This window comes from Phocoena phocoena, chromosome 13, assembly GCF_963924675.1.
Source record: "Phocoena phocoena chromosome 13, mPhoPho1.1, whole genome shotgun sequence".
Taxonomy (NCBI): Eukaryota; Metazoa; Chordata; class Mammalia; order Artiodactyla; family Phocoenidae; genus Phocoena; species Phocoena phocoena.
This window is the reverse complement of record NC_089231.1, coordinates 20,304,224-20,317,109: the sequence shown is the minus strand read 5'-3', so window position 1 is coordinate 20,317,109 and position 12,886 is coordinate 20,304,224. Positions and strand designations below refer to the sequence as shown.

Below are 12,886 nucleotides of genomic sequence, written 5' to 3'. Positions count from 1 at the left end.
GCTTCTGCCTTGGGCAACTGGATCAGATGATTTGCTTTTACACAAGTTAGGGAATGCAAGATGGTGGTAGGTCTGGGGGATAAGATGATGCATTTATTTTTGGACATGTCCCACGGGTATACTGGGAACACCTGGACTTATGGGATAGTTCCCAGCTAGACACCATGTAACGGCTTTCAAACCTTGTTCTCTACCTGAGCAATGTATATAAGGACAAAAATCAAAGTTTTGTACGTGTGTGTTTTTCCTTTTACAAAATTTGTTTACAAAGGCATGTACGTCTTGGTTGGATTGCTTTGTGAAAAGAACATATGATCACCAAGGTGAAGTTACCCCAAGCCTGATTACAAATGAAGACTCGTGAACTTTGAGGAGTCTAAGCAAAGCCTTTGGACATTCATTCTAACTAGTCATAATAGCTCTTAAAAAGAAATCAATACTATTGTTAACTTCCCACTGCCACCCCAACGGGGACAGTGGGAAGGGCCCAGAGCGGGCACCCTCTGCCACTCGTCTTCCCAGAGTCTGCAAGTATCTCTGCTTCTCTGCCAGCAGGATTACTCTGTGGAAATAGGTGGCCTAAAGCCCAGAGATCAAAGTTGCATGGAAATCAGGAGTTCCAAGGTGATATCTATGTAGTTTTGCATAAGGCCCAGAGAGACAGCAGCTCAAACCTAGCCAGTCATATTGCTTTCACTGTTTTCTTTTCTTTCCCCTCCTCGGAAACGGGAAGGGTGCTGGAGGTAGTGATAAAAAAATGTACAAGTGACGTTTAGAGGGGTTTGGTCACGTCCTTGATCACATCACATCTGATTTTGAAAGAACTCAGAGTTAAGAAGTGCATAAACCCTTCGTACAGAAAGAAAACATGTTTGCTCTATTTCTCAAAATGTACTTAAATTTGCTTATAACCACTCCCTCCTTTCTTTGGCATCAGATTACCTTAAGTATGTTTTGATTTTTAAAACTCATTTCTCAATGCTATGCCAGTTTTAGTAATTAGATATCAAGGAATTTAACTGGTAATGAAGTTAACGCTTGTGAGTTTCAACAGAAAAAAAGATGTTAATACTTTGGAGGCCGGGTAGCAATTAGCAAAGTATTACAATCTGGTTCATTAAGCAACTCTGCCCAGAAAAATGCCTCTCTTTGTGGCAAAGGGTCTGACCTGCACCTGTTAACTCTGTAAGCCAGTAGACGCTGGAAAATGTAAAATGTTCTAGAAAAACAGACATGAACTTCCAGTAACATCTGATGCGCACCTGTGTACCTAACTCATGCCCAAGGGAAGAAAATGCCTTATTTTTATAGAACTAACAAAAGTACTCGTTACAGGCAAGGGGAAAAAAATTACCCATGCTACACAACAACTTATAATTCTGCTGAAAGCAGCGCAATTGTCATGATATCCAGAGGCACACTGCAAATGTATGAACTATTTGCTACTACCTCCATTTCAAACCTAAGTCCCAGGGATCACAGTTGAATGTGAACCAGGAATCCTAAGGAGGGGCTATGTATTGTTGCTCCTTAACAGAAAGAATTCCAATCAGTCTGTGAATAGAATCATTTATTTGTCTTTACAGTGATGATGGAAGAATGTACAGGTGTCCTCTTTCAATAAAGTATAAAAATCTGTTTATATACAGTGAAGTCACGATAAGCTTTCATTGGGAAATTTATTTGGTAACTCCTGATCCGTTCATATTAAAATTGCGGGGGAGACGAATATTTCACGTTAAGTGCTACATTTCCAGTAGATTGCACCTGGCATGAAAAGCTCAGCTTCATCTTCAGGGTCCTGCTTGACAGATATTACAAAAGGCTAATTTTAAGTCCTGGGACTCAAAATAAACATCATTTTTGAATAATAGATATATACATCAAAAATACATCTAAAAAGGCATTGGTTAGTGCTATTAAAAAGCTCTATGTGCTTGGGTGCATTTTTTTCTTACAGGCGAAACCCAGTGGAAACGTTTTTGTTCAATTCTAGGAATTTTCTCTTGGGGAAAGTCGGTCGAAAGTTACCTGTAAGAAAAAACAAACAAACTTAAGTAATTCAGTGATTTCTCAGGTAAGGTCAGCAAAACAGTTAGAGGCCAAATTTCACTTAGAATAGGATTTTTAGAGCCTGATAGCATTTAGTTACAGCACTTTGTACATAAAAAGTGCTCAACATTTCCCTTCGTTGTTTCAAGTGTTCTATTTTGAAAATAACCCTTAATACTCACTTCATTTTCAAATAAATCATATGTATCCCTTTGTATGCTTATGAAAATATTTTCTATCATTAATTAAATCAGCATAAAAAGAGAAATCACAGGGCATACAAATGAAGAAAATATAACAGACGTAGCCAAATCCAAACATACCTTTTTAGGAAAATTTCTAACAATGATTTCGTTTATTTCACAATAATTTATTTTACTTCTCAGAATTTACAGATGATAGAAATGTACTGAAGTTTTATTACTGCGTAACTTGGGTAAAATGGTACTGTGATTCAACTGCTTCCGTGTTTGATACTCCAGCTCATTTACAGCTAAAGGTCTTAACACTTTTGTTCTTATAGTTTTCTTCTTCTCGCAGTCACTCCTAAAATGTTTGATAAGCTGGGCACTCCTCTTGAGTGTAAAATCTTAAGTGACACAGCAAACCTCAACCTGCTATTGACGGTGTGTGTACACACACACACACACACACACACACACGGGCACACGCACGCACGCACGCACGCCTGCTCGCCCCGACCAATAAGAGCCTCAGCTCCGTCCTCCCTGACGGGCTCATCTGTTCCGGCAATCTCTGGAGCAGATTCTGGCGGGAGGAACACACGCAGAGGTGGGCTGAAACCACAACTGAGCCCCAGGGGCTGTGTGACTAAGGAAGCAGAGCTGAAATCTCTCCTTGCGACTGCACGAAACTTGGGAGTTACACCTCCGCTGACAGCTTCCTAAACTCTGCACCTGCCAAATATATGTATACATGCAAATTAAGGTCCATTTTGCTAATAAGGACCGTCAGAAAGAGCATCCATGTCATAATGCGGTGAACAGACCTAAGCAGAACCGCATGTTACAGGTTCCATCTCTTGGCAGCCACGTGAACTTGACCATGGCCCACCTTTAGCCAAGCTCAGTCCTACCTATTCCACAGGTTATGAACACCTAATTAAGTCATGTGGCAGGGCTCTGGTTTATTAAACACTTTAGATGTACGTGGGGGGCTAAATTAGTGACTTAGGTAAATTTAATTTTGATAATTAAGAAGTACATCTAAATCTTCCATAACCTACAAGTCTAATGGCCTGGTCTAATAATACCATTCTCAAGTTTAGAATATGATACACGTAATGCAGATCTCTCCCTAGCACCATGCCAAAGTGACGGCTACTCTTTAAGTACATATTAAAACTTTAATCCCTCAACTTTAATTAGTTTATTCGTGCATTAACCACAGGCTCGCTTACATAGATTAGGGTGCTGCCCTGACGTCAACCTGCAAAGTAGTCTGCCAAGTAAGTGAGGGTCCCGTAAAACCTCAACTACATGACCCCTGATTATACTAAATTGTTTTCAGGAAAAAAGTCTGAAAAACAACAAAAAGCTCTGGAGGAGAAGAGGGCTTTCCCAGAGTCGGTTCTGATGTGGTGCAGGCGCAACGGTCCAGATTCCCACACCGCACTGAAGTCTCTGCAGAAAAGAAACACGCTGCAGACTTGCCTCTGAGAGACTGTACACACGTTAAGTCCGCTCATCAACGTCCATAAAACACATCCTGATCGGAGTGGAAAACAAGATTCAGTGTCAACACGGCATCTTCCTGTCCTCGATACGGAAAACAAGACAAAACCACTTAAAATAGCACTGAACTCGATTTCAAAGGTTCTGCGTGGTCAGGAAACTGTGTGACCGAAATGTTGCTGCTGTCCCTGGCTATGTAAGTGGAAGACACTGTGATTATTACCTGACCTGTGTCACTGTGGCATGGGCCACTCCCTGAATTAAGACAGAGCACTGACGGGAAGGAAAGACTGTGTTAACAGTGAATTCATCCCCCCTGCATGCACACCCTCAGTACGACCCTCGAAACAGGACCCCTCCCCATCCATCCAGTGGCTCCGGTAAAACACCTGGAGTCATTCATCCCACTCTCACCCTCACTAACAGTCAGTCACCCAGTCAAGTCGATTCTACCTCCAAATACATCTCAAATTGGCCTTTTCCTCTTTTTCTCCACATCCGCTTGCTGAGACCCTCGTGAAGCCACCGTCACCTCTTGGGGGACTACGGCAGCCTCCTAACTGGTCTCCCTGCTTCTAAGCTTTCCTTAGAGAGGACATCCTTTTTCACGCAGCAGCCGTAGGGACTTCATAAATGAGCACATCTAATCGCTTTACGCAGCCTTCAGTGGGTTCCCAGTGGTTTCAATGACGAGGCTCAGAATCCTTAAGAATGCACAAGGCTCACCAGGATTTGATTCGTCTCCACACTTTCTAACCCTCCCCAGACTTCCTACATGCCAACCACAGTGACCTTTCCTTTGCTCCTTAAAGGAACTGAGTTGTCCCTGCTATTTCTTTAGATGAGAACCGTTTCCCCCTAACTTCTCCTGCTCACTCCTACCCGCCTTTCAGGCTCACCGTAAATGCCACATCCCCAAATTCTTGTTGGCCCTCACATCGCATTAGCTCCCCCGCCAGCGGCTCTCCCAGCACCTTCATTTTCCCTTTATCGCACTGATCACAGTTGGTGATCATACAGCTATGTGAGCATCTGTTTCATACAACTGTATGGTAAGCTCTGTGAGCGTGGGGGTGTCCCCAGGACCCAGCACTGAATGCAGGACCGACTATGAGGACGAGGTGTGAGGGGCAGAGACGGGCTCGAAGGGCGCCACGGGGTGAGACTCCCGCTCGGCTCCGCTCGCTCTGCTTCTCGGCCCATCCCTTTCTCCTTCCCTCCCAACACCACCACCCAACACTCAGTTTTGCCTTCAGAGGATGCAAATAAATAATTGGCTTGGGGTTGGCAGAAAGACATGGCCCCCAAAAACGAAGCAGGATAGAAGTTGGGGAGCAACATGCCACATAAACCCTTGGAGACGGGAGTGTAGTCATCTGAAGAGAACATGTACCCGATGGAACAGAGACTGTGAGACTCCTACGTGAGTTCAGGACCGGTTCATAATTTGTACTTTTTAAGGTAAATTCTTTATCCTACTTTAAAATGTCCTTCTCATTCTCCCTGCACCAAGTCTGTGCTAGAGAGAACAGAAACGGAGGGAAAGAAGGAGGGATTTTGGCCTACTTTGTGACCATAATTTTACAGAGGGGACAACAGACCCCAGAGAGCTACTGTGGTAGAGGTGATGGTGCCTTCATCTCCTGCAGCTGCTTCTCCCTCCCTGGCAGAGTCCTTTCCTCCTCCTTCTGCTTTTCTCTGGTGACACCTTGGAGACCAGATCCCTTGCAAGTGGCTGCAGGGGTGTGAACATCTTCACATAATGAGAACAAAAGGATGCCACGCTTATATGGTCCTTCAGTATAGAGGGGCCAAACAACAGCACATGCACAGGATCTGCAGACGAGAAGGCTTTGTGGGCACTGCTGAATCGGGCGACCAGGGCAAAAGCGAGGAAATAAAAGACCTTAAGTTCCACGTCTCTCCGGTGTTGCTTTACCTGATGCTAATCTTAGGCTTCATCTCCACTGTCCATTTCAATGCCCATCTCCTCCGTATCAGCAGCTCGTGACAAGATGTCTGCCATCAGTGCTTCTTCCAATTTCTTACGCACTTGTTGTACTCGCTCTTCCTGTTTCCTTTTTAAAAACAGAGTAAAAAGATACTAATAATTTGGCCAGTACTGGAACAATGAAGCTGCCGAAATGGTTTATCTTTACTTCAAAGTCATGAAAATTCCTGAGAAACATACATTTCCTTCTCCTTAGACTTTGCAAAAGTTGCTTCTACCCTCACAAAACCAAGTCACATGGGGAATGAACTCTGTCAAAAAGAGGGACATTCAGACAGGCAGATAGCCCTCATCTCACAGAGAATTCCGGCAGGAGTAGATTTATTTCAGTGACCTTTTCTACAACTTCACAAACTTCAAATATGTGAAGATTCAGGGTTATTCCTATAAAGGATAATTAGAAATAATTTAAAAGCAGGGAAGGAATACAGAAAATAAAGAAGGAGAAGAGATTTGCTCAGTGAAGCACTGAGAAAGACAGAGGAGGTGGAGGCATGATGAGCTGGGATCTCGCTGCCACTCTCTGCTATGTCAGGGGAAAGGTAGTTGGAGTTCTCCCTGGGTTCCCAGGCCTGCTGGGAGCAGGCCATCAGGAAGGAACCAAGACCATGTGATCCTGTACACCAAGGACAGGGAATGAAAAGACTCTTGAACTGAGATGAGCTGAGTAGGTTAAGAATATGCCACAAGTTTCCCTGTGTCTTGGGGACTCTAAAGGAACCTCAAAAGTGAGAGTTAATAACACCGAGTCATAAAAAAGTTCAGACCCATTAGGTGAAAAACAAAGCACAGGAAGAAAGGCTATTGGTATACAATTCATCTTAAAAAAAGCAGGAAAAAAACGGAGACTAGCTCCTCGACAGGGCAAGAGAGGGATTCCTAAAACAGTTCTAGCAAATGAAGATGGTAAATAGAAATTTGCCTCCAGAACCCAGTGGAGAGGCAATGGTTGAAGACACAAGGGAAGGGACAAGACTGGCTAAGTAAAAGACTTAGAAAAAAAGCAAGAAAGGGAGAGAGGCAAAGGCCCAGCTGGGAGGATGAGCCTTGACTAGAAAACAGGACGAGTCACCTCCTGAGACCAAAGGAAAGGTGGTTAGGATGGATACAGAATGGGAGACGGAGCAGCCCTGGGACAAATGAGAGATGCAACAAGGAATACTGATGGCTCTACTGAAAGAAGAAGTGATTTTCTCCATCAGTAGTTGAGGAAGACAAATTATAACAATGCCCCAAACCTGGGAAAGCAGAAGGGTAGAGGAGCAATGTTCCAGAAGACTCCACTAAGATGCCCTGAGTATTCACCCCTTGGGCACTCAACCAGTTGTAAAGTCGTGTCTACTGTAGTCTAGTCCCCACGTCTCTCTATCTCATGAGACCATGTCCAAGGTAGTAAAATTAACATATACTGTGTAAACACAGAAACTTTAGACGTCATCTTTACTAAACTCTAAAAACAGCACAAAGAGATAAAAGGTTTGGACTTATATGTTTTAAATGAATTTTCAAAAAGAGGGGATCTGTCACTGAATTAATTGAGCTCTGTAGCCTCGATCATATTAACAGAAACTGAAGTTCAACCGATTTTCATAGAGTGGAGCAGAGTCATGAAGAACACAATGTTTATTTCTTAAACAGTTAGCCCTGCCACTGGCTCAGTGACTCCAGCTTTATGATAAATGGCTTATCAGTCTCATGGCAGTCTCTCATGCCTAGTAACAGTGTATGAGAGTCTACACAACTGCCCTAAAGTCACCCCATCAGGAAGACAAAAAATGGAAGGAATGGTGCTTTTGGCTAGAGAAGTATATCTGAAACTCTTGACATTGGCCACTGTTTCTCTTTTGTCTTGAGCACTGCTTCCCACATTTATGAAAACTGAAATTAAAGCATCTGCTGGATGTGGTAGGCAGAATTCTAACACAGTCCCCAAGGTGTCCCCACCTGCCCCTGCTTACATTCCTAGTACAATTCTCTCCCCTAAGGGCAGGCAGAACTTATGAATATGACTGAGCTATCATTCTATGATTAGGTTCCTAATAACTGACCTTGAGTTAATCAAAAGGGATTATCATAGAGGGCCTGATCTAATAAGAAGAGGCTTTAAAAGGGGCTGGGCCCTTCCAGAAAGAAGCAGGAGAGGGGATATTAAGGGAGCCATGGGGCAAGGAAATGCTGGCAGCCTTTAACTGCTGTGAACGGCCTCATCCCACAGTCAACAAGAGAACAGGGGCCTCATTCTTACAACTACAAAGAAATGAATTCTGCAACAAACTTAGGAGGAGCCCAGGCTCCAGAAGGCCTGCAGTCCTACCGACGCTTGGATTTCAGCTTTGTAAGACCACGGGAAGGGAATCCAGTCATGCCTGTCCCAGACTTCTGACCTACTGAACTGAGAGCTATAAATAGGTATTGTTTTAAGCTGTGAGGTTTGTGAGAACTTGTTACTCAGTATTAGAAAACAAATACACCCGTGGGTGAAAACAGTATCAAGACTGATGAAAATATATGTGCTTAATGTTGAGATTCTTAGTTGAAGGTTTAATACAGACAGATTATTGGCTACCCAATTGGAGAAAGGGTAACAATTCCATTTGCAGTCATGTATTTTGAACCTGTACTAATTCAACAAGAAATGTTTGCTTAATAATTTCTGTTATGACAATGAAATCAAATGGACAATTTGCTAGACAAGTTTACCCTAAAAGGAAAGCATCCAGATTTGGCTTTGAGACAGCTTCCTCCACTGTCAAAAGATCTGGTGTTGAAGCCGTCAGCATTCCCAAGACATCACTCAGAGAACCTCAGTCAACCCCCATAATGACCTGGAGGAATCCCTGCTGATTAACTGGGTACTCATTCCAAGACAGATAAGAACTTGTCTCCTGAGTAATTTCCTTCCTCAAAGGTAAGAATTGTCCAAAGAGCAAGTTGATTCCCTTCCCTGATTTTACATTTTGTTTTTCTTAAAAAATAACACTGATCGTAAATTCTATGTAATAAAGGCATCTGAATGCAACTTTGAACCATTCTACATCTTTGCAAAAGGAATCACTTTCAAACCCAGGAAAGGCTTTCCAATTATAAACCTAGCTAGACTCAGGCATTTAAAAACATTCTCATGCCAACTTTCATGGATTTACCAAAAAAGTACAAATATAATACATATTTTTAAATTCAAAAGTGCCTTCTGCCGGTTTGGTCTAGGAATAATACTCCAGTAAAGCTTTCTGGTTTATATTCAGAGGATAGAAATAGTGAAGTGTACACACTGCCCTATATTTAAAGAAAATACAGTATACTATACAATCATTCTAGAGTAATAATACTGAAGTTCATAAATCCCATATAAGAATTTCTTTGTGGTCTTAAATATCTGGAATAGTTTTGTTTCTCTTGAGCAATGGTTTGCTTATACTCCTTGGGCATTATCAATCTGAGCTATATGTCTTCCTTTCAAAATTGGCTGCTAAAAACCTAATTTGTGGCCCAACCTCAGAAAGAGTAAAAGATGTTAAAAGATGCGCTTGTGTCCGCTCCTCATTTGCTTTGTCTTTCTTCTCATTTGCTTCTTATCTGGCTTCACTGTGTGTGTGTGTGTGTGTGTGTGTGTGTGTGTGTGTGTCTTTGGAGTCACCTTAAATTTTTACTTGAAACAGGTTTAAGTAGAGATAAATAAATCTCTAAATTGAGCTTAAGTGAGATAAATATAATCAAGATAAGTAAACTGAATTTTGAAAACACAACTGAACTTAAAGTAGCACGGCAATGAACTGCTACTGCAGACGAACCAATGCAGTCAGCAATCACAAAAGGCATAACTGAATGAAGGGGTTCTTAGAGCAGAAAGGCAGAACCCCAGATTTCATAAGACACTGCAAAAATGATGTGGAGAGAGTACAACTGATCTGTCCTTTGGACATCATCGTGATGATATGCCTTATACCCAGCACTGCTACCTTTTTCAAGCATGTATTTGTTTTAAATGTTCTCTATCACCTTTCATTAGTTTCACAAAAGCTCCTTCTGATTGATTCATCACTTACTAGATGTGCCACGGAACCTAACAGGCAGTATAAAATGTAACAAGTGTAAAAGACAAGCTTTTGAAGCCATGTTAAGCTGCCTTACCTAATGTCTTCATCTGTGACAATGAAAGCCTTGCAGAGGGGTTGAGATGTGTTAAGCCAAACAGCGGGGTTCTTTTCCACAGCAGCGGAGACTTGCCCTGTGATCGGTGCAGAGCTTGTGTGCAAAGCACTGGCAACAGCAGATAAAAGGGTCTCATCATTACTACCTGGACCAACTCCTGCAATTAGAAACATATATGAGTTAAAGGAAATTTCTAGATGTGCTGAGCAAACCTTATGTAACCTAAAACGACTGATATCTTTATATTCATTCGGGATCAGCTATTTAAAACTGACACAAGCCAAAGCAGCAAAGGACAATAGCGTATCTATTTAGTTATTATACACCAAAGAATTAACATTAAAGAAACAGTAACAAAATACCTGAGTATTATAATAAAACTTTAACATAACTTAAAAATACATTTTCCAAAGTATTAAACTTTTTAAAAGTTGGCTACATTTCCACAAGCAAGTTCAATTATTTTAATATCTAAGTCCCTTCTAAGGTCATATTACACTCCAGTATCCCTATTAATGTGTCCCTAGGATCCTGGAATAGTTTCCCCTGTAGCTGTTTAACATTCGTTTCCAGCCATATCTCAAAACTTATCTTTTTTGTGTAGGGATTTCAAAGGAAAAGCCAATGCAAGTACGCTGTACCTGCACCTTTAACAGCTTTTTCAAATACCTAACAAAATATCCAAATTAACAGAATTAAAAACTGCACAGCTTGACTACATGTAGGAGACTGGAACCATGGCTACATTTAAGTGCATTGCTTAAAGTCCTAAACTTGTTAAACCAGTTAAAGCAATAATTTCCAAGAGCACAGAGGGATGAGACAATATTCTAACCATGAATTATGAGGATTTTTGAGCAATCCACAATGTATCAAGTTTTAGAAGCCAAAGTTCCAATACTTGAAAAATAATGCTTCTCTAGAAGTTGGAATTAACATATGATATGACAAGCACACCAGCAGCTGAGCTCTCCACCCCAGATCCCACTCACTCCTGTCACTGGACCAACGGGCATCTGCTCCCACTGCTACTTGCAGCAGCAGTTTGTGGAGGGAGAGGCAGAAGGAGAGCTGTTGGCTGCTCTTTTGATAAGAGGAGGACAGAAAGAGCATGTGCTGGGGCCAGATGCTGCTTTGAGCTGCATCCTACCATTCAGCTGCATTTGGTTCTAAAAGCAGAACATGCGTTAATTTACATGACGAACCTAACTAACCTAAAGCCAAGATGTACACGCAGAAAAAAATCTTAAGTGAGACACTGCCCTGACGCATCCCTGCAACATACAAGCTTTTCAGGTACATTTCCTCTGGGTTTACTAAAACCCAAGAGGTACCTCATCCAGCAAGGCATACAGTCCCCAAAGCAAAGACTTGTCTCAATCATGTCTGACTCCACTGCACCTAACACAGAGCCTGGCACATAGTAGGTACTTCTCAACTGAACTTGGATAATACCTTGAAGACCTTTAGGTAGTTCCATGGTTTTTATAATTTGTTCAGTTACATCTGATGCACTAAGTCCTTGTAGCCTCTTCTCCCAGAAAAGCTGTAAGGCAAAACATCACTGTTAATAGATACATTCTTGGGACAAGAAAGTAGCGCATCGATGCTGTTGAATAATGAAATTGAAATCATTTCAGTAGTTTCCTAATTTCCCCACTTTTTCCTTACAAAAAGCTAAATGATATTCCAAACATGACTTCAACACATCATAATTCTTTCAAGTTATATTACTCAAAAACTTTTGTTATTCTATGCAACCTATTCACTTGTTACATACAATAGATATTTATGTGCTATGTACTATATATAGTCCTTTATAAGGTATCTTCCAAAGAGTATAACTTGAATTTTTTAAAGATTCATTTGGCATGAAAATTTAATGTTATAATTTACCAGGAAAGAAAAAAACTATATTATGTAATACCTCTTAATCCGATATTGTTTGGGAAATAACTCCTCCATCTATGTGATTTTTCCAAGACACTGAAGTTTAGCCCTGTAGCATACTTTAAGGGGAAAAGGCCATTTTTTAATGGAAACTTGCCTAAAATGTCTTACATACTTCCTTGCTTTTTAAACAGGATGTAATGTTCATGAGTGACTCTCTTCCTGTTGCACAGAGCCTAGGTCGCCTTAGCCACTCGGGGGCCCCAGGTCATCCTTCCGGCACCAGTGAGCACACTGAAGTCTCTTCACACCCTCTGGGGCTAGTGAGGTACGCAATTGCTTATTCAAACACTAAATGGTCCAGGACAGTTCTGTTTGATTTTATACCCTTCCTACACTTAGTTCTCTCTCCTAGTTGGCTATTACTTCTCACTAATATCATTCATCCATTCGACATGTATTTATTGAGCTCCTACTATGTGCTGTGCTTGTCCTGTGGATGCAACAGTAGATAAGACAGTGTCTTTGTCCTTAAGCCTCATCTCTTTTCTAGTCTGCTTCATATTTACTACAGCCCAAAAAACAGATAAAGGAATTCCTCAGGATTCGATATACCTGTCTTTAACCCTGGATACCCAGGGCCTGTCACATGGTAAATACTGAAAAAATATTTGTGTGAATGACTGAATGTGGGAGTAAATGGACTCAGAATCAGGATCTTGAGGGACACACAAACCCAAGTTGAGAGCCCAGCTATAGATGTATGACCCTGGACAAGTTCTATAACCTCCAGGGTTTCAATTTCCTCTTCTGTAAAATGTGGCAGCAATGACTATCATATAAGATTACTGTGGAGATTAAATAAAGCAATATATGTAAACACCTGTCACAGAGTAGGAATAAGGTTCATCACATTTACTTTTAACAAATTTTGACCACTCTGAGGGCTTTTCAGGCTTATATTCTAACTTCAGGATATATGAAAAGTATCAAATAATCGCCTTCCAGACAAATGAAAAGATACATTAAAATACTTCTATTTATGGCAGAACAATAATATGTTAGATTATATAATAACCACAATGCT

The 12,886-nt window shown here is 41.4% G+C and overlaps 1 protein-coding gene across 1 annotated transcript in view; it reads right to left on the bottom strand.

The window, feature by feature from the left end:
• Positions 1-1,557: 1,557 nt before the first annotated feature.
• MBD2 (methyl-CpG binding domain protein 2) overlaps positions 1,558-12,886 on the bottom strand; it is a 76,522-nt gene continuing 65,193 nt past the window's right edge. Inside the window, exons 4-7 of the mRNA XM_065890006.1 lie at positions 11,365-11,455; positions 9,889-10,066; positions 5,686-5,824; positions 1,558-2,031 (exon numbers count right to left, since the gene is read on the bottom strand). Coding sequence (XP_065746078.1) covers positions 5,698-5,824; positions 9,889-10,066; positions 11,365-11,455 — 396 coding nt within the window. The 3' untranslated portion in view covers positions 1,558-2,031; positions 5,686-5,697. The remainder of the gene's footprint in view (positions 2,032-5,685; positions 5,825-9,888; positions 10,067-11,364; positions 11,456-12,886) is intronic.